This window comes from Artemia sp. Qi Xiang Cuo, chromosome 5, assembly GCF_049724085.1.
Source record: "Artemia sp. Qi Xiang Cuo chromosome 5, ASM4972408v1, whole genome shotgun sequence".
NCBI classification, from domain to species: Eukaryota; Metazoa; Arthropoda; class Branchiopoda; order Anostraca; family Artemiidae; genus Artemia; species Artemia sp. Qi Xiang Cuo.
The window spans coordinates 16073336-16092689 of NC_142798.1; the positions used below are offsets into that span (position 1 = coordinate 16073336).

At 33.8% G+C, this 19354-nt stretch overlaps 1 protein-coding gene across 3 annotated transcripts in view; it reads right to left on the reverse strand.

Annotated features, from left to right (window-relative positions):
- The window catches only part of LOC148951858 (Fanconi anemia group M protein-like), a 125728-nt gene that overhangs the window by 71736 nt on the left and 34638 nt on the right, over positions 1 to 19354 (reverse strand). For all 3 annotated transcript variants that reach the window (XM_089089366.1, XM_089089365.1, XM_089089367.1), the window contains 2 exons: positions 15156 to 15323; positions 5601 to 5773 (listed from right to left, as the gene is read on the reverse strand). In XM_089089366.1, coding sequence (XP_088945492.1) covers positions 5601 to 5773; positions 15156 to 15323 — 341 coding nt within the window. The remainder of the gene's footprint in view (positions 1 to 5600; positions 5774 to 15155; positions 15324 to 19354) is intronic.

The window sequence follows — 19354 nt, forward strand, 5'->3', positions numbered from 1 at the left end:
TTTTGCCAGTATTTTTAGTTTTCGTTGCTTTTTTGCTTTTCCTGTTTTTTTTATTATTCTGAAATTTAAAATTAGCCCTTCGGTGCTTGTGACAGAAATTTCTTGAAATAAGCTCATTATCTCGTCTATCTCCACGCAATCTCAATGTTTTTGCAATCAGTAGAATTTAACTTGCAGTTAAATAGATGGCTTTCTCTTAAGTACCAGTAAAACCTTAGCGCAAAGAGTGGGGGAATTAGGAAGAGTATCCTCATTATGTTCAGGATAATATATATTCTTGTCATTTTTTAACTTCGTTCTTTGCTGTCGTTTGAATAAACTTGTTTTCTCAGTTAAAAAGTAAAGAGTAGTTTTAAATCTTAAGACGCCGAGCAATTACCTATATAGTGACTTTAAAGCTTAGTACGTGTCGAAATTTCCCTAAATATCAGAAGGTTTTTCCTCTCAGAGGCATCAAAATGGCTTAGTGTGCTGCTGGTACTTTTGTTAATAGCCGAAAGCATTTTGGAGATGGGGAACACAATACTTTTATAACTTCTCTGACATCCTGCCTGCATACAGAGGATATATGGAGGAAACATCCCCGGTTTCGAGCCCCCAAGATTGGCATTTAAGATCCTCCATTCTAGAATCCTATTTAGAATCCTATATAACCTACAGTATACAATATTAAATAATGGTGGAGGAAGAATAAGGAAACCAACACCCGAGAAAAATAGATTTTTTTTTTTTCATCTATTTTCAAATTTATTAATCAATCGTCTGGGAATTCTATTTGTCGGATTTTGACTTTTCCATAACATGGCATAAATTGACGTAAAGTAAAATTACAAGTAGATTAGATTAGATTTCTTTTTAGATTTCACTATTTAATTTTTGAGTCTGCGAGTTACAACGGCCATCTCCTTTACAATGGCCATCTCCTTAAACTCTTATCAGTAACATAGTCATGTAATACTTCTTTTGAACCAAAAGACTTTTCCGGTACTCCACCAGAACTATCTGACCCTCACCTTACCGCCAAATTTTAGCTGAAGGTAGGTGTATTGCACCCGGAATTCCGGTATAAGTTTTAACCTGTATGACTTGAGACATGAAAGTTAGAGTATGGCTTCTTCAACACCACCCACCACTGTCAAATCTTCAGCATAAAGGCTGATAATTTTTTTGTATATATTATGACAAATAAGGATCACAATGTTTAAACTCATGTGGCTTTTAGTTTCAATCCATCCCTCTTCCCTCAAAGCGAAGACTGTACAAGAGACCAATAAAACTACAAACAAAAGGAAAGTCAGATACTTCAAATTGATACTCTTCAACTGTCTTTAACACTAAAAAACACCATTTGTTATGATTTTTTCTAAGGTGGGTCTCTTTCCTTATTCTTGTTTTTTTTTTTTTTTTTTTTTTTTTTTTTTTTTTTTTTGCGTGTGTGCTTTGCAGAGTTAAAAATGTTGCAGAGTTAAAAATGTTTTTTTAAATTGTTTTTTTTGCAGAGTTAAAAATGTTGCCATTTTTAATTCTGATTTTATTGGCTCTAACCCTTTTCAAGTGCACGCAGAAATGCATGTTTTTATCACCGTGCTGATTAACCAATTTGGGCTTAAGAGAAATCTTAGAATAAACAGCCTAAGTAACGTGACAACAACCCTTCAATTTTGCTTGATTTTTATTAAGAAAACCTGTCTTTTTCACTACTTCAGGACTATCTAAGTTATGGTTAAAATTTGCTGCGCAAGATTACATAACATTACGTAAAGTCTTAAGTTGTTCTTGCAAGGTTGCATCCAGAAGGGGGGGGTTAGGGGTTTGATCCCTCTCTGAAATGTTTGTCCGACACGTAAAAACGTAACGAACATGAATATAAACAAGTTTTTGATGGGTTTTAAAGCTTTTTTTACCCCTCTCCCCTCTAAAAAAGATCCTGGATACGACCCTGTGTGCTAGTATGAAAGTTTATACGGCGTAGCGAAAACACGTAGTAGCTGAATCCAGTCCGAACTTAACGTATGGTTTTACAAGCATGATACCTTTTGCATTCCCTATTCATAATTTCGTGCATTGAAGTTCAATACTGTTTCAGAACCTGATAAATATTTCAGTTCATTTGATGAAGTTTCGACAGAGTGTTTAGCTGGGGTTCACAGAAGATATAATTAAATTGGGAAGAGTATCATGGGAATGCAGAGGCGACCGAGAGGAAACAAAATGCTTTTTTTCCCGATGAAATCTAATATACGATTTTATAAAGTCTGATAAAACCTAGATTCTTTTAAAACTACGTTTGAAATCCTGTTCCAGTCGATTTACTTCATTTCCTATTGGCAAATCAGCCTCAAACAATGATAAATTACCCAATCAGAAAAATGTAGCAAAGATAAGAAACACGCTTATGCGTAAGAAAAGAAACTCTACTGCTGGGAAAATTTATATTACCAGAAGGTATACCACATATTTAAAAGTCAAGTACAATATTTTACCAACAAAAAACACAACAACTAAACTATTTATTTCTAGGCCCCAAAAATTATGCAAAAAAAGCACTTGCGACGGGACGGCTTCTGTCGGGACAGGACGACTTCTGACATTTTTTAACAAATAATTAACCAAAGAAAAAAATAACAGAACTAAAATAAGGCAATAATTTAATAAAATAGAATAGAATAAAATAGGATAGGAAAATAGGATAGGATAAAATAGGAAAATGCAAATTCTACAACAATGTACTAGTCGTTAAAATAATAGTAAAAATAAATAAATAAAAACTGTGATCCTTTGCCCAATAAATATCTTCTCAATTTACTTCTAAAAACACAAAGTAGTTTAGCTTTTATCGTAATATTGAAGGAAAATAGATTACCTTCTTTTCGCAATATTTTGTTCATATTAAATTGCTATTTTGGAATCATTGTATGTAATCAGAATTTATTTTGCTTGAGACCCCTTATGATTTTCTTTTTGTGTGGGGCTGGCGGCAGATGGGTTATATACGAAGGAAGGTAAAAGGCCTGGGGAGAAGGCGCAAGGCCTGAAATTATGCATCAAAGGGCATATATGCCAAACAACCCTACTTTCAAGCCAATCAAACTTTTTTTTATATCGTATAGATTGTTGCAACACATTCTTACCGAGCAATCTTCATATTGTAAAATTTCTTCTCAAAAGTTTCTTTTCATCGTAGCCTTTTCATTTCCTTTATATTTTGAGGCTTGTAGCCCCATATTCCAAGACATAGACACCAGAAAGTTATAACAAAGAGAAAAGGAGAGATCTTTCATCCCTTGGTTAAAAATGTACTCTAATTTTGTTTTACGGCCTTGATATTTTTTCGTAAACCAATCACATTTTAAAAGTCTCATCGAAGACTTTGGACTTGTCTAGTGTTACTATTTTATTTCCCATATCATATTATTACTATTTTATTTCGGTAACTGTATAAATCATATTGAGAAAAAGGATAGTACTCACAATGGAAAAAATTGATGTATTGCCGACCATTACAATGTAGGTACTTATTTTATATGAAATAGGAACAATAATAAGGGAAAATTTAAAGAAAAAAAATACGTAACAGCTTAAGCATCCAGAGTTGTTGTTTGTATGGAAAAGATTAACGACAACCCTTTTAAACAAAAGGGAAAGAATCGCTATTTACGGTGTTAATTATAATTATGTTAAACTAAAAAATTGTTACGTAAATGCGGCGTCAGGGACTGAACCAGGCTACCTCTGATTATGAAGATTGGACTCTTCCCCCATGCTACCGCAAGGTAACATATTGTATGGTTTTTAAGATAACATATAAAGTTGAAGAAATAAAATGGATCTTTAATCATTTCTTGTTCTCCTATTGGTTTGAAGATTTAGTTAAGTGTAAGGATAGTAAACAGAAAGAAAACGGGGTTCAAAAATTTTCTTAATTAGTGATTAACCTCTCCAGAAGGAAACGCTACAAAATTCTAAAAACTGCTTAAAAGTTTAAAAGTACTTTACTTTTACCGGGAATCATTTCGGAAGAGAGTAAAAATACTTCGGAACAATATAAAAATAGTCAAACTATAGGAATATCCAAAATATACAGGAATTGTAAATATATCAAGGTTTTTTTCCTTGGGGGCGGGGAGGACCATAGCTTCTATTAACGTGCTGGATACTGTGAATGTGCTGTAGTTGTTTTACTGAACATATAACTAAACTAATACTACTTCTTCCACTGTTAACAACTCAATGCAGCGCCAAGAATGCTCATCCTCCAACTTAATCTGTTCAAAATCTGACTCTTTAAACCTTTCCATAAAATTCTAATTTTATTTAGCTCCTCCTCCCCCCCTATGACCTCTTTTCTCTCCATTCCGAACGACTTGCTTTTTTTTGGCCCCAGATGGACGGTCAAAGGGCACAATCTGTAGCAACCTATACTTGACCCATAAACCATGGCTTAGCCTTCTTAACCTATTTTTCATTACAGAATGTTTTTACTTTACATGTTTTCATTCATCAGAGTCCAGAGTTTTACTCATCAATAAATACAAATTGGAAATACAACACTCTTAATCTCCCTCCAAAGCTTCCATGGCCAGGGATACAAGAGGGATACAAAAAAATACAATATAAGAAACAACCAAAAAAAGAGAACAGTTGCAAAATATAATAGCCAAAAAATAAGTCATCATTGAAGACTTATTCTTCCAAATTTTTTTCAAACACCCTGCGCTTTGGCTGTTCTACATTTTACGCCTTCACTAAATCCGCCATTTTTTCCTAATAGTACTACCTAGCAAGGCTGTATCTAGGGGGGGGGGAAGCAACCCCGAAGCAAGGCCGCAACCCCGAAATGTTTGTCTGACTCATAAAAACGTAAAAAAATGGATATAAACAAATTTTGTTTCCGTTTTTTGAGGTTTTTGTGTAACCCCCCCCCTAAAAAAAAAATTGAGTAAAACCTCCTACGAAAGAAAATTCTGGATAGGGCCCTGCTATCCTGGATACGGCCCTGCTGGTTTGTCTAACTATAAAGTTGATCGGTCCTCTTGTTACCTAACATCCTCTCTTCATCTTCATTCATTTATTTCATTCATTTCATTCATTTTGCAAATATTTTTATCTGGGACACTCGAATCGTATGCATAATTTTAGTAAAGAGGTTTAACTTCCCATTCGGTACCTTATTCTCCCAAAGCATTTACCGTGTTCCGTAGTGTGAAATCTACAAAATATTCCACATTAACGGGAATAGCACGCAGCCCTGATTAACTCCTCATTCTGTACCAAACCAACTACTTACTTCACTTCCTACGTTAATTCTACTCGCTTATCCCGTCTTTAAAGAAACTTTCAGTTAAAATTCTCCAATTCTCCACGCAATCTCATTGCTTTCGCAATCAATAGCATTTGAAAAAGTGTCAACCTTTCTCTTCTTACAGAAACACAAAATCAAAGAGCTGCACTTGCTACGTAGAGATTGTGAAGGCAAGTTTAAGTAGCCTCTAAAAGACTAGTGACAACAGGAAACTCTCTGGGGCTCTAGATTTTTAGGGACTATTCTGAACTTGATTTTGTTCTGAAACAAAAAGAAGTAGTCAGCTTGAACTTTTTACCTGGCAATAGGCATGGTTGCCAGTTGCTTTGTGTGCTTCATCAATAACGAGACACTTAACGAGCTCCGCAGGACAAGCCCTACTTGTGAGATCGTTCATCAAAACCTGAGGAGTCAAAAAGAATACACAATTTTCCTTCCACGCAGTAGTTCTGGCTTTGGGTGCCATTGTTCCTAAAAAAAACAAAAACATCAAAACTAGAGGTGCCTAAAAGAATACACAATATTCCTTCCCCGCAATAGTTCTGGCTTTGGGTGACATTATTCCTAAAAAAAACAAAACATCAAAACTTGAGGAGTCAAAAAGAATACATGACTTTCCTTCCACGCAGTAGTTCTTGCTTTGGGTGCCATTGTTCCTAAAAAATACAAAAGCATCAAAACTAGAGGTGTCTAATAGAACAACCGAATTTACTTCCCCGCAACACTTCTGGCTTTGGGTGACATTATTCTTAAGAAACATAAAAACATCAAAACCTGAGGAGTCAAAAATAATACACGATTTTCCTTCAACGCAATAGTTCAGGTGTGGGTGCCGTTGTTATTAAAAATGTTGTGTGCTTCTTTCAAATATGGTTTAGCACTGGAATCAGATATTAAAGCTAAATTGAAACAGCAATTCTTGGCAAGTGGAACCGACAAGGCGACGTAAATTCTGTTTTGTCTTTTTTAAAAATGTTTAAACTCCTTAAAATACTCATATAATAAAAAAAAACACAAGAGTACCTCTATGATTTCCTGCCGTTGCAAGTTATCTACGAGTATATAGTGTATATAGTACTATATACACCATATATGAATGTAATAGTATATAGTACTATATCATGTACTATAGTATGAATGTAATGTATATAGTACTATGAATGTATATAGTGTATATAGTACTATATACACTATATATGACTGTAATAGCATATAGTACTATATAATGTACTATAGTATGAATGTAATGTATATAGTACTATGAATGTAAATAGTGTATATAGTACTATATACACTATATATGAATGTAATGTATATAGTACTATGAATTTATATAGTGTATATAGTACTATATACACTATATATGAATGTAATGTATACAGTATTATGAATGTATATAGTGTATATAGTACTATATACACTATATATGAATGTACTAGTATATAGTACTATAAATGTATATTGTGTATATAGTAATATATACACTATATATGAATATAATAGTATATAGTACCATATCATTTACTATACTATGAATGTAATGTATATAGTGTATATAGTACTATATACACTATATATGAATGTAATAGCATATAGTACTATATAATGTACTATAGTATCCTGTTACCTGTTAGCATTCAGACAGTGAAGGTCTCCGGGTGTGAAATGAATTTGTATTAGCTACGTCACTTGCCCAAAGGACGCTGCTTGGATAAACAATTTGGATAATAAGTTTTGACTGATTGCGATTGCTAAAAGTGGGCCCTAAGTAATATCTGGATATTACAAATTACGGGCCATTGCGATGACTTTTTAAGTTTCCTTTCATGACTTTTTAAGGATTTTCTGAATTGTGCGCCATTATTGTTGAAAAAATGAGAGATGGCTACATCACTAACCAAAGAGCATTTTGACCGGCAAATGGATGAGTTAACTGCTACAATTTCGATGCTACAAAAAGAAAATAAGGTGTTGAAGACAGAAAATAAGTTGTTAAAATTGGAACTGATTAAGGTGAAATCGTCTGCACTTCGAGTGAATTTACATACACGGAGAAACAATATTCTGCTTTACGGGATCGATACACCAAACGAATCTGAAAATCTTCGTGATACAGTAAAAAATTTCTTCGGAAAAAAACTCGGGATTGCAGATCCTGATCAAATAGGTATCAGTGTTACGTATAGGGTCAAAAAATCCACCGCGTCTGGTGATGGTGTTGGTCCTAGTCTGCGGAGCGGTAGGAAAAAAATAGTTGAGCCTATTTTCGTGCAGCTCAAGAATTATGATCACTCATTGATTCTTAAAGAATGTGGTAAACTAAAGAAAACGGACTACAGCGTGTCAACTGATTTACCTGCTGAATTAGGAAAGCGAAGAAAGGAATTATCGGCTCTCGGTTACAAGCTAAAAAATACAAAGGGAGCAGAGAAGGTCAGTGAGACTCGTGTGGTCCAGCGTAACGTGAAACTCTAGCTGGAGACAAAAAAAGTCAAAAAGCTCATAGCAGTGGGTTAAATACGATGATGACTGTTTCGATCCGCTAAAACTGTTTGCCAAAAATGACCCAGAGAAGGTTGTTTCCGACCAGTAGTTTTGTCATTTTTTTCTCCGATATTTAATTTTTATGTACGTGATATCATGAGAAGTTTTTTGAATTACTGCTGAAGCCGCACAGTATTTCTGTTTTAAGTTGTATGACAGTGAAGGATGTAGAGAGAAAATTTTTTTTTCTTCACTTTTTGTTTCATATTTATTCAATTCTTTTTCTTTTTTATCAGCTTCCCAAAATTCAAAGTATCTAGTTTGTTTTTGTTTCATTTCAGTGTTACATCAAGAAGCTAAATCGGGTATGTTCATTGTTTTTTACTCATTGCTCTTCTGGAATTTTCACGACGGACCGCCGATTGCAGTTGGTAAGTGATGACTCTTTCTTCAGCTTCATCCCCGAGAGGTATCAAAGATTTTGAATAAAACAATTTTCGTTGATAAATATGCGTATTTTCATTATTAGGCCAGAAATATATATAGCAGCCCTCGTATAGATAGATTAAAGAATTTAAAAGAGTCTTATTTAAATCTCAAGCTTAATTGATCAAGAAATGGGTCAAGAAAATGATTTCCATTTTATTGATGACAAAAATGTCCTGAAAAGTAAAATGTAATTTCTAATCTAACTAATGGGAGGTCCTCTAATTGTTAGCTTTTTATATTTCATTTGAATTTCCAAAGACTGTATTCCTCATTTTCTGATCTAGAGTCGATATGTCGGGAGCTTAGACCAGATTGTATAGGTCTATGTGAAACATTTATTACACAACAAACCGAAAGCCTTTTGGATATTCCAGGTTACATTAGCCATTTTCTCCACAAAAAACAGATGAAAAGGGGTGGTATAGCAATTTATATCCGCAACACACTCACGGTTCAAATTAGGCAAGACCATACACGAAATAATGAAGTAATTTTCGAGTCGTTGTTTCCTAGAAGTATGGCTGTCCCCAAATAAAAAAATTATTTTGGGTGAAATTTATCGTCCTCCGTCAGGGTCAACGTCTCAGTTTATGGAACATATTGCTCAAGTTCTGGAGCTAGCCCAGTGTCAAAAAATGAGCTTATACTCATGAGAGATTTAAATATTAACCTCAGTATTCTGCTAAGGGCCGAAGCAACATATTTGTTAAATAATATGGCAGGTTCAGGCCTATATCCTGCTGTTACAATTCCGACACGGATTACTGAGAGTACGCATTCACTTATCGACAAAATATTCAGCACCTTGCTCCCAGAGTCGGTGGCAGTCCTCGTCAGCGACACTTCAGACCACTTTCCCAATCATGCAACACTCGGCCATTCAGAACCAGCTAAGATAAGGTCCCGAATCAACCCTATGTTACCGATTATATGTTTAACAGAGGAAAACTTGAAGAATTTAAAACAGGAACTAGAGCAGTTAAACTGGGATAACGTAATGGAGATTCAAGATGTAAACGAAGCATTTGGGTCATTTCACTCGACGTTCTTGGATGTATACAGTAGATGTTGCGTGAGAAACCCGAGAACTAATAAACGAAAAAAAGACCAGCCAATTAGCCCCTGGATGACGGATGGTCTTCTGGCCTGTGTGAATAAGAGAAACCACCTTTGGGGAGAGTATAGACGCTTTCCAAGCTTAGCGCGGCTAGAGGAGCATGAGCAATGCAGGAAAGTCCTTTGGACTGTGTTACGAAGAGCAAAGCGTGGCTACCTGCAGCAAAAGCTGTCGGAAAGCGGGAAGGATGGTCGAAAAGTTTGGCAAATTATCAACTCGGTTCTACGGCCAACCACTAAGTCTTCCAAATTACCAGCGCAGTTGGTCATGAATGGTGAAGAAATTACCGAACCTACACAGGTTGCCGCATTGCTGAGTACACTTCTCGCAAATATCGGTGAAACCAAAGCAAATTTCGTCGAGATACGATCTGAATCATTCAAAGAATACCTTGGCCCGAAGTGTATGAAATCAATGGCAGTGAGTCCTGCAACACCAGGTGAGCTCGAATTAATCGTAAAAAATTTGAAGGGCTCTTCTGCTTCAGGTTTCGACCTGGTCCACACAAAGGCACTGAAAGCAGTAGTGACGACCATTGCTGAGCCGCTAACTTACCTTGTAAATCTTTCATTAGATACAGGGGTTTTTCCTGAAATGTTAAAAAAGGCAAAGATAATACCTCTTCACAAAGGTGGAAGTCATACAGACACAGAAATTATAGACCAATCTCAATCTTATCAGTTTTCTCGAAAGTCTTTGAAACGCCAATGAAAAACCAGCTTTACCAATATTTAGAGGCCAAAGGCTTTTTTAACAGCCGCCAATTCGGGTTTAGGGCTGGCCATTCAACCGAAGACGCCCTTACTTCACTAAGTTTATTCGTAAACAGAATTCTAGATTCGGGTGCTTTACCTGCAGCAGTGCTTCTAGATATTAAGAAAGCGTTTGATAGCACGCGCCAAGAAATTTTACAAAGAAAGCTGCATCATATTAGAATTAATGGCAAAATCCTAGATTGTATTATGTCTTATCTGGAAAATCGTTAAATGTACACAGGAAATGAACATGCGAATTAGGTCGTAGTTAACTGCAGGGTCCCACAGGGCTCTAAATTGGGACCGGTATTGATTCTTGTTCACGTAAATGATCTTCAGCAAGTACTGACTCCTGCAAGTCGTAGCCCTTATTGCTGCAAACAATGTCACCCACAAACGACGCTGGGGTTTATAGTAGAAGCCGAGGACGAACTAACGGTATTTGCGGATGATTCACTTATGGCAAGCTCAGAATGGAACATCAAGTCTCTCAAAACGAAGCTACAAGACATTCTTGTAGAAACGTACCTGTGGATGGACGCAAATCGTCTAGTCATCAACATTGACAAATCGAGTGTCTTATTTTTTTCACGTATAGATTCGCTGGCTCCTGATGTGATTGGTATTGAAACCTCTCGTGGACTTATCAAGAGACCAGAAAAAAGACACGTTCGTTACCTAGGGGTTTTAATCGAAGAAATCCTCTCGTTCAGACACCACATAGCAAGTGTCGAGACGAAGCTTTCAAGGAACCTTGGAATCTTGAGAAAACTCAGTCACCATTTCCCTAAAAAAATACTGATCCTGATTTACAATGCTGTTATAAAGCCTCACATTCAATATCGTTCTACGGTTTGGAAATCTAATTTCAAGACACATTTACAGAGACTAAACTCAGTTCACAATAAAGCACTTCAAATTTTAGGCCCAGCACCGAACAGACTATCAATGACATCCCTTTACAGACTATCTTGCACCGTGTTTTATTTTAAGTATTTTTCAGAAACACTCCCATCACCACTTAAAGGCTTATTCACACTAGCATCATAAATCCATTGTTTAGATACACGATCTTTATCAGACATTTAAATACCCCCGACACCGACAGCTAGGTCGGAATTTTCTCCTAGAATTGCGTGTGCTAGAGAGTGGAATGCACTTCCGCAAGAGCTGAAGTCATATAGGTCTCTCGGCTCTTTTAAAAAGAATGTGAAAAATATCTAAAAGATTAAATATTTATTTACTAGATTTATTTTATTATTATTATGTTTAGAATTTTTCTATATTATTATTAATTATCATATTATAGTTTGATACTTCAAGGGGTGTGAGCGGAGGAGAAGTTGTGTTAAATTTATTGTTATTTCATGGCGGTTCGGGGTGGAAATTGGAGAGGACAGGAGGCCATGCTGTATTTAGAGTGTGCAATTATTACGGGCTCAAACGTGCATCAATGCACAAGGAACTAAGTTAAGTGTATTTTTATATATTTTTTTTTTAATTAAAACCCATATTGAACTGAAACTGAACTGAACTGAATGTAATGTATATAGTACTATGAATGTAAATAGTGTATATAGTACTATATACACTATATATGAGTGTAATGTATATAGTACTATGAATGTATATAGTGTATATAGTACTATATACACTATATATGAATGTAATAGTATATAGTACTGTATAATGTACCATAATATGAATGTAATGTATACAGTACTATGAATGTATATAGTGTATATAGTACTATATACACTATATATGAATGTAATAGTATATAGTACTATAAATGTATATTGTGTATATAGTACTATATACACTATATATGAATGTAATAGTATATAGTACTATAAATGTATATTGTGTATATAGTACTATATACACTATATATGAATGTAATAGTAAATGGTACTATATAATGTACTATAATACGAATGTAATGTATACAGTACTATGAATGTATATAGTGTATATAGTACTATATACACTATATATGAATGTAATGTATATCGTACTATGAATGTTTATAGTGTATATAGTACTATATACACTATATATGAATGTAATAGTATATAGTACTATATAATGTACTATAGTATGAATGTATAGTACTATATACACTAAATATGAAAGTAATAGTATATAGTACTATATAATGTACTATAATATGAATGTAATGTATATAGTGCTATGAATGTTTATAGTGTATATAGTGCTATATACACTATATATGAATGTAATACTATATAGTACTATATAATTTACTATAGTATGAATGTAATGTATATAGTCTATGAATGTACATAGTGTATATAATACTATATACACTATATATGAATGTAATAGTATATAGTACTATATAATGTACTATAGTATGAATGTAATGTATATAGTACTATGAATGATTATAGTGCATATAGTACTATATACACTATCTATGAATGTAATAGTATATAGTACTATATAATGTACTATAATATGAATGTAATGTATACAATACTATGAATGTTTAGAGTGTATAAAGTACTATATACACTATATATGAATGTAATAGTATATAGTACTATATAATGTACTATAGTATGAATGTAATGTATATAGTACTATGAATTGTATATAGTGTATATAGTACTAAATACACTATATATGAATGTAATAGTACATAGTACTATATAATGTACTATAGTATGAATGTAATGTATATAGTACTATGAATGTTTATAGTGTATATAGTACTATATACACTATATATGAATGTAATACTATATAGTACTATATACTGTACTATAGTATGAATGTAATGTATATAGTACTATGAATGTAAATAGTGTATATAGTACTATATACTGTACTATAGTATGAATGTAATGTATATAGTACTATGAAAGTATACAGTCTAATCGTTGTTTCTTGAAGTAGTGTTTTTCGTGCTGTTCTTTTTTTTCGGTACTTCGCCATATTTTTGTGTTAATGGTGGGATAAAATAATATATCTATCTACATATCTATATTCATTTTATAAAAATGAATCAACTAGGTTTTACATTTATTATATAAGTGAATTACCAAAAAAAAAAAAACTCTTTAGGCGGAATAAAAATAAACTAAAAAGCAAGATGTGTTAAACTGTTACGTAACAGTCCAAGAGCGGCAAAATGTACCACTTGGCAAGTTATTACAAGAGTCATAAAGATAAAGGAAGAAAACAACTGCGGTATTAAACTTAACATACTTAGGGCACGTTTATTCTACACAAACGCAAATACTACTTAGATTCTTACAGTTATTTGAAATATGTTAATAGAAAGGGAATGCTTATAATACAAATTACTTACAGAAGAAACATCTCTTATCGCGTTACACATACCGTACATATACTGCGTTACATATACATATACCGTATATACCGTATCCATTAGTGAATGCCTGCAGGATAAGTACAATCAATTTCAGACAGGGAGGGGGGTCATAAAATAAACCCTAACCTTGAAGGTCAATTGTATACAAAAAAATCACCAAGTAAAATACATGAGCAAATTTTAGGATGCCCATATACAGGCACGTTTACTGACAAGCCTTGGAGACTATCTCTTCTTCTTACTCAAAACTAAAAAAATAGAATACTTTCTTTGTGTTTTTTTTTTGTGTTGTTACGAAGATTTGTGCTTAATGTGCTTAAAAAACATGAGCAAATTTTAGGATGCCCATATACAGGAACGTTCTTCTTCCTCAAAATTCAAAAAATAGAAGACTTTCCTAGTGTATTTTTTTGTTTTGTTACGAAGATTTGTGCTAAATTTCCAAAAATATAACTCTTGTTATGCTGCTTAGAGAATCTAAAAATAAAGGCTTCCCGGAAGTAAATTCCACTGTATATACTGCACGGCCGTCCAAAGATAAAAACGCGTATACATAAAAAGTCACTTTCGAATTAGATATATCACTGAATTCGCCTCGAATAGGCGAATCGAATGGTATATGAAACCAAATAAAATCACCTACAAAATTTTTCTGGCAAAAACACGTATCTGCAGCATTTTGCCCATTTTGCCAAAGTTAAAAATTGATATTTAGCAGTGTCAGCAAACTTTGGTACGTATTTTAATTGGATAATTGGAAAGAATACAGTCTAAAACCAATCCTAGCAACTTTTCACTTCAATCCTGGATCTACTGGGGCGCAATAAGTGGTAAAGTGCCGCAAAATTTGAGAAACTATGAAGAAAATTTTTTCGGAATAATGAAAAGTGGGTAAATTTTTCGCAAATCATATTATTGACTTACGAATAAAGTGAATATACCTTTTTTTATGCTCTTTACGAATGTAATAATCACTTCTATCAGAAATTCAAATTTAAGCCCTTTTTGAGCGCTTGAAAATGACAAAAATACAAAAGCCTAACCTAACCAACCTGATAATTTCAGTTCAATTTAAATTTAAAATTGAATTTTGGTAATGCACGACGTTCTTCCGTCAGCTATATTATTTTCGATGTTTCGTCGCATTCTTGAACATTCTTGAACGCATTCTTGAACATTCGGCGTTAAGAAAGAAGAAAACGGCATAATATTGCAAAATTTATTGTTACAAATTTCATTTATCCAACTTAATTGTGGAAAGTCAGTGATTGTGGATTAAAAAAAGGATTTATTATGAAATAGTAAGTTTAAAACAGAAATAGTAGGTTTAAGCCTTTTTACATCCTATATATTTTTATATTTTGTCATTTTCAAGAGCTCAAAAAGGGAATTTCTTAAATTTGAATTTCTGATAGAAGTGATTATTATATTCGTAAAGAGCATAAAAAAGGCATCGAATGATATATTCACTTTATTCATAAGTCAATAATATGATTTGCGAAAAAATTACCGAAAAGTGTATATACCGCGTTTTTACATTTTGACGGCCGTGACATAAAACAAAAAAAAGATAAAACTGAGAACAATGTAGAACTAATTGAGGATGGGACTAAGCCTCAGAACATAACGCTTACACCTTCAATTTACCCGTTAATTCCATTGTATCCCTCATTGGGATGCCCATGATAGAGAAGCAAGCTTCAATTTGTTGAGCAACAAGGGGTCTCGTCGGGGCCATAAAAACTGTCTTTCCTTGAGGATACCATCGATAAAAGTTATACATCACCACAGCTGCTATAAAAGTCTTCCCGAGACCTAAAAAGAAAAGTATTAAAATCAAACCTATCCAAACAAAGCTGATTTGCCACCTCCCCCAGCTCCTCCCATCCTACAGCCATACTGCTGCAACTATTGAACGCCCATATTCTCCAATGGATGGTCATGCGTACATGTAAATGTATTCACATGTAGCTTATCTTTATGATATTTGTTATTAATAGTTGTATTGTGAAAAAATGGTAATAATAACTATAGTCTAATATTTACACATATTCAAAAAAATAATAATGAAGCTCGAAAGCAGCAATTTATAGTGCGTTCAAAAAGGCAAAAATAAACGTATTTGCACAATGAATTAAACATAGAATGCATATAAAAAAAATAAAATGTTAAACTTAATTCAGTTGTGCTAAATTAAAGATGAAGCGTAATAATTTAAACCAAAATAGAACATTTTAACAAAAATAAATTGAAAGACAGTAAAGCAAATAACAAAAGTAAATTAAATTACAAAAATTAAAAAATAATTAAATAATAAAGGAAGTAATTTAATAAATTAAAGAAATTAAAAGTAAAACGATTCCAATGTTATCTTCAGCTAGACTTTTTGTAAATAGATTTTATCAGGCATCAGGATTCATAGGTGTTCAGGTATTCAGGATTTTATCAGGTATTCAGGACTCATAGGTATTCAGACATTTAAGACTTTATCAGGTATTCAGAACTAAAAGGTATTCAGGATTTCATCAGGTATTCAGGATTCACAGGTACTTAGGATTCATATTTATTCAGATATTTAGGATTTTATCAGGTATTCAGGACTCATATGATGTTCAGGTATTCAGAATTTCATGGGGTATTCAGGATCCACAGGTATTTAAAACCTTTTTTGGGGATTATCAATGGCATAACAGCCATATTATCAATGTTGCTAGTTAAAACCTTTAGAAGAACTTGAAACAAATACATACAATCATATATGAAAGCTTCATTACCCATTCCTTGGTAACTGTCACCTTCAAATTGATTCTTCAAAGAAGAAGAGTCTGAAACCACCTCTAGAAGACAGTGTAACCCACGTCGTGAACTCAAGGTATTTTAGGCCTTATAAGTACTTTATAGACTTTATTAGGCCTAGGGCTTTATAACAGCCTAAATGGATCTGGTAGACCCCAACGAAATATAGAATTTAACTTTCCTTCAAGAACAAAACGCCCTCTTCCCCTTGGAAACTTAAAAAATGCTAAGGAAACCACTAAACATGTCATCTTTCTAATTTAAAGACCTTTGGTGCTAGGTAATTTCAAAATTGTATGAATGACTTACGAATGGCATGACGTTAGACAAAACGAGAAAATACAAAAAAGCAATACAAAAATTGTTTTGTTGTGTTTTTTGTTAGTTTCGTACTCTCAGTTTCGCACTGAGAACGGCTTTGGCGGAGGTCCTTGCCGGAAATTTAAGAATATTATAAAAAATATTCTTTTTTTATAAAAAAGAATATTTTATAAAAAAAAAATAAAGAAGGGGGCGGAAGGGTGATGGTGAGCTTCATTTTCCATCCACTATATCAAACCTGAAATTCAAAATGACCTTTCAGATGACTTGAAATCAATGAAAGAAGTTAAGGAGTTTCGTACTTAATTAAAAGATATATGTCTAAATAGTTATCGAAGGATGAACTAAACAAGGTGCAGGTATTTAGGATGGGGAGGGGTGTAAATGTGTGGTACTTGAAGTCTATTTTCCTTGTGGTTCATGCAATTTTTTACCAGACTAAAGGTTTGGGAAGCTGCAAATAAATCTTTATATTATAGTGCTTCAAACAGTAGTAGTTTTATATAACCTGTTAAATAAAATATAAATTAGTAAATTAAAAAAAATATAAATTAAAATATAAATAAAATATTAAATTAAATATAATCTTTTATATAATCTGTTACATAACTTGTTTTGCTTCGTTTTTTCCACTGGCTGAAAATTACCCTCATTTTTTCGTTATTTTCTAATCATATCTTTTTTCTCGTTTTTGTCAAACATTAGATTATTGAACAGTTCGCATGATTTCAACAAGGACATTCAGGGAAGATCATGGTCAGTCGGGCTGAAATAGCTCAAAATATATCATAAATTATTTTTTACAGCATGGATTGACAGACCATTCCTTTAAATAAAACAAGTTTCTATCGAATGGTTGAATTCATTTTCTTCTATCTTTTGTGGGACTGGAGGTATTTAGAAGTTTCCGTTTTCTACCGAATTCATCCCGGCCTCTTTTCTCGTCCACTGAAATAGTTGAAAGAGAGTGCTTTTGATATCACACTTATTTTTGTTATATGCATAAAAAAAAAACATTACAAAACAAGCCTCAAAGTAAAACATAAAATCTAGTTATGGTAATAACTTTAGATAAAATAAAAAAATTTTGTTTTTCAATTTCCTGTTAGTGCAAAAAACCACCTTTCGAATACTAACATCTCTCGAAAAGACCAAATTCCATGCGAAGTACAAAACTTGTAATTTGAAAAAAAAATAAAGAGTAAAACTTGCATTGGTCATGCAATATGAAAGAAAAGCTGCGTATCTCAATTGAGATACGCAGCTACGCCCTTAACTCAATTGATATGCGAGTCATTAGTATTTAATTTCAACTCGATAAGTGTTATTCTAGTTTGTTTTCTTCTTACAGAATATGTTACTCCTTGGCATTAATTTTTATGGTATGGTACTTTCAACCTTATATACAGCTACTATCTGTAGGTATAATCATGGGCACCCATAAAGAGGGGGGCAGCCCCCCCTTATGGGAAGCGGTGTGCCACTGTAGCAGCGGCACACTGCGGTGCGCCAATGGTAGCAGCGGTCTGCCGCTGGCGCTATCATTGTTGACCGCCAACATTTCAGAACCCTTGCATAACACTTGGAATATCTAACAGCTATGTATTGCTAACATAATTAATTATCCAAATTAGTAGTATTTTTTTTTTCATCGAGCAAACGTCACCATCGAGAAGAACTGTCACCATTTACATCACAGCTGGGTTGGTAGGAAAATCTTTCCCCTTAGCTTTCAATCCATAAGGGACATGATAATTATATCCCCGTTCAATCTAGACTGTTTTGATAATGAAAATCTGTGCTCTTAAATACAGACCAATCAAATGCTTTTTAGCCCATGACGATGGTGGCAAATTGCCATGCTCATCAGAGGTTCTAACTCCAACTCCACCATTACCTGCACTGCCATCCTCTCGCCCAATACTTTTAGTACACCCAGTGATTTTGCAGCCATTGTGAAATAGGATATTCACACCTGAACAAGTACAACCACATCCCAGCACCACCAAGAAAACAAAATGCTAGAAGGAAGAAAAGAGGTCAGAACAAAAGTTCTCACTGATACATCAGTGAAATCCAAGATTGAAGCTGCTTTTGCTACAAGGAAGACACAAAAGAGGTGGAAAAGAAAACCGAAGCAACAACAGCAAGAAAAACAAAGAAGCAGGCTGTGAAGAGATTTGGTGACAAGACAGCATTGAGGATGAAAATGAAACTGAAAAGGTTCAGACGGTAACTGTTGATGGAAAATCAGACATTTCTCTTGGTAAGATTGTGAAAAGGAATGTGAACTTAGTTTTGATTTGGGTTGCAGTTGACAACTTTGTAAAAGTCATCAATGAGGGCCATTAGGGAGAAGCCAGAACCTACTGCAGAGGTCAGTGTGACGACTATGGAGTTGTGGGAGAGGTATTGTTGGAAAGTGACTGGAACAGCCAGATCATATCTACTACATGAAAGACGATTTAGGTTAAAAACCCCCAGTACTTAGACAGTGTGTGATCTTGGACAAATATTTTGACTAAAATGTATCTTTCCTAAACAAAGACAGCAGATTCTTAATCTTGGACCTGATGCAGATAGTTGGGATTGGCTGGCTACAATCTTATAGCCAACCCTATTTAAATATGATTACTCTTTTTCACAACACATGTCAATGATTGAATCTGTCCATGATTGAGATACTTCAGATTCTTTGTCCAAGATTGGGCAGTAGCCTATTTTCCAAG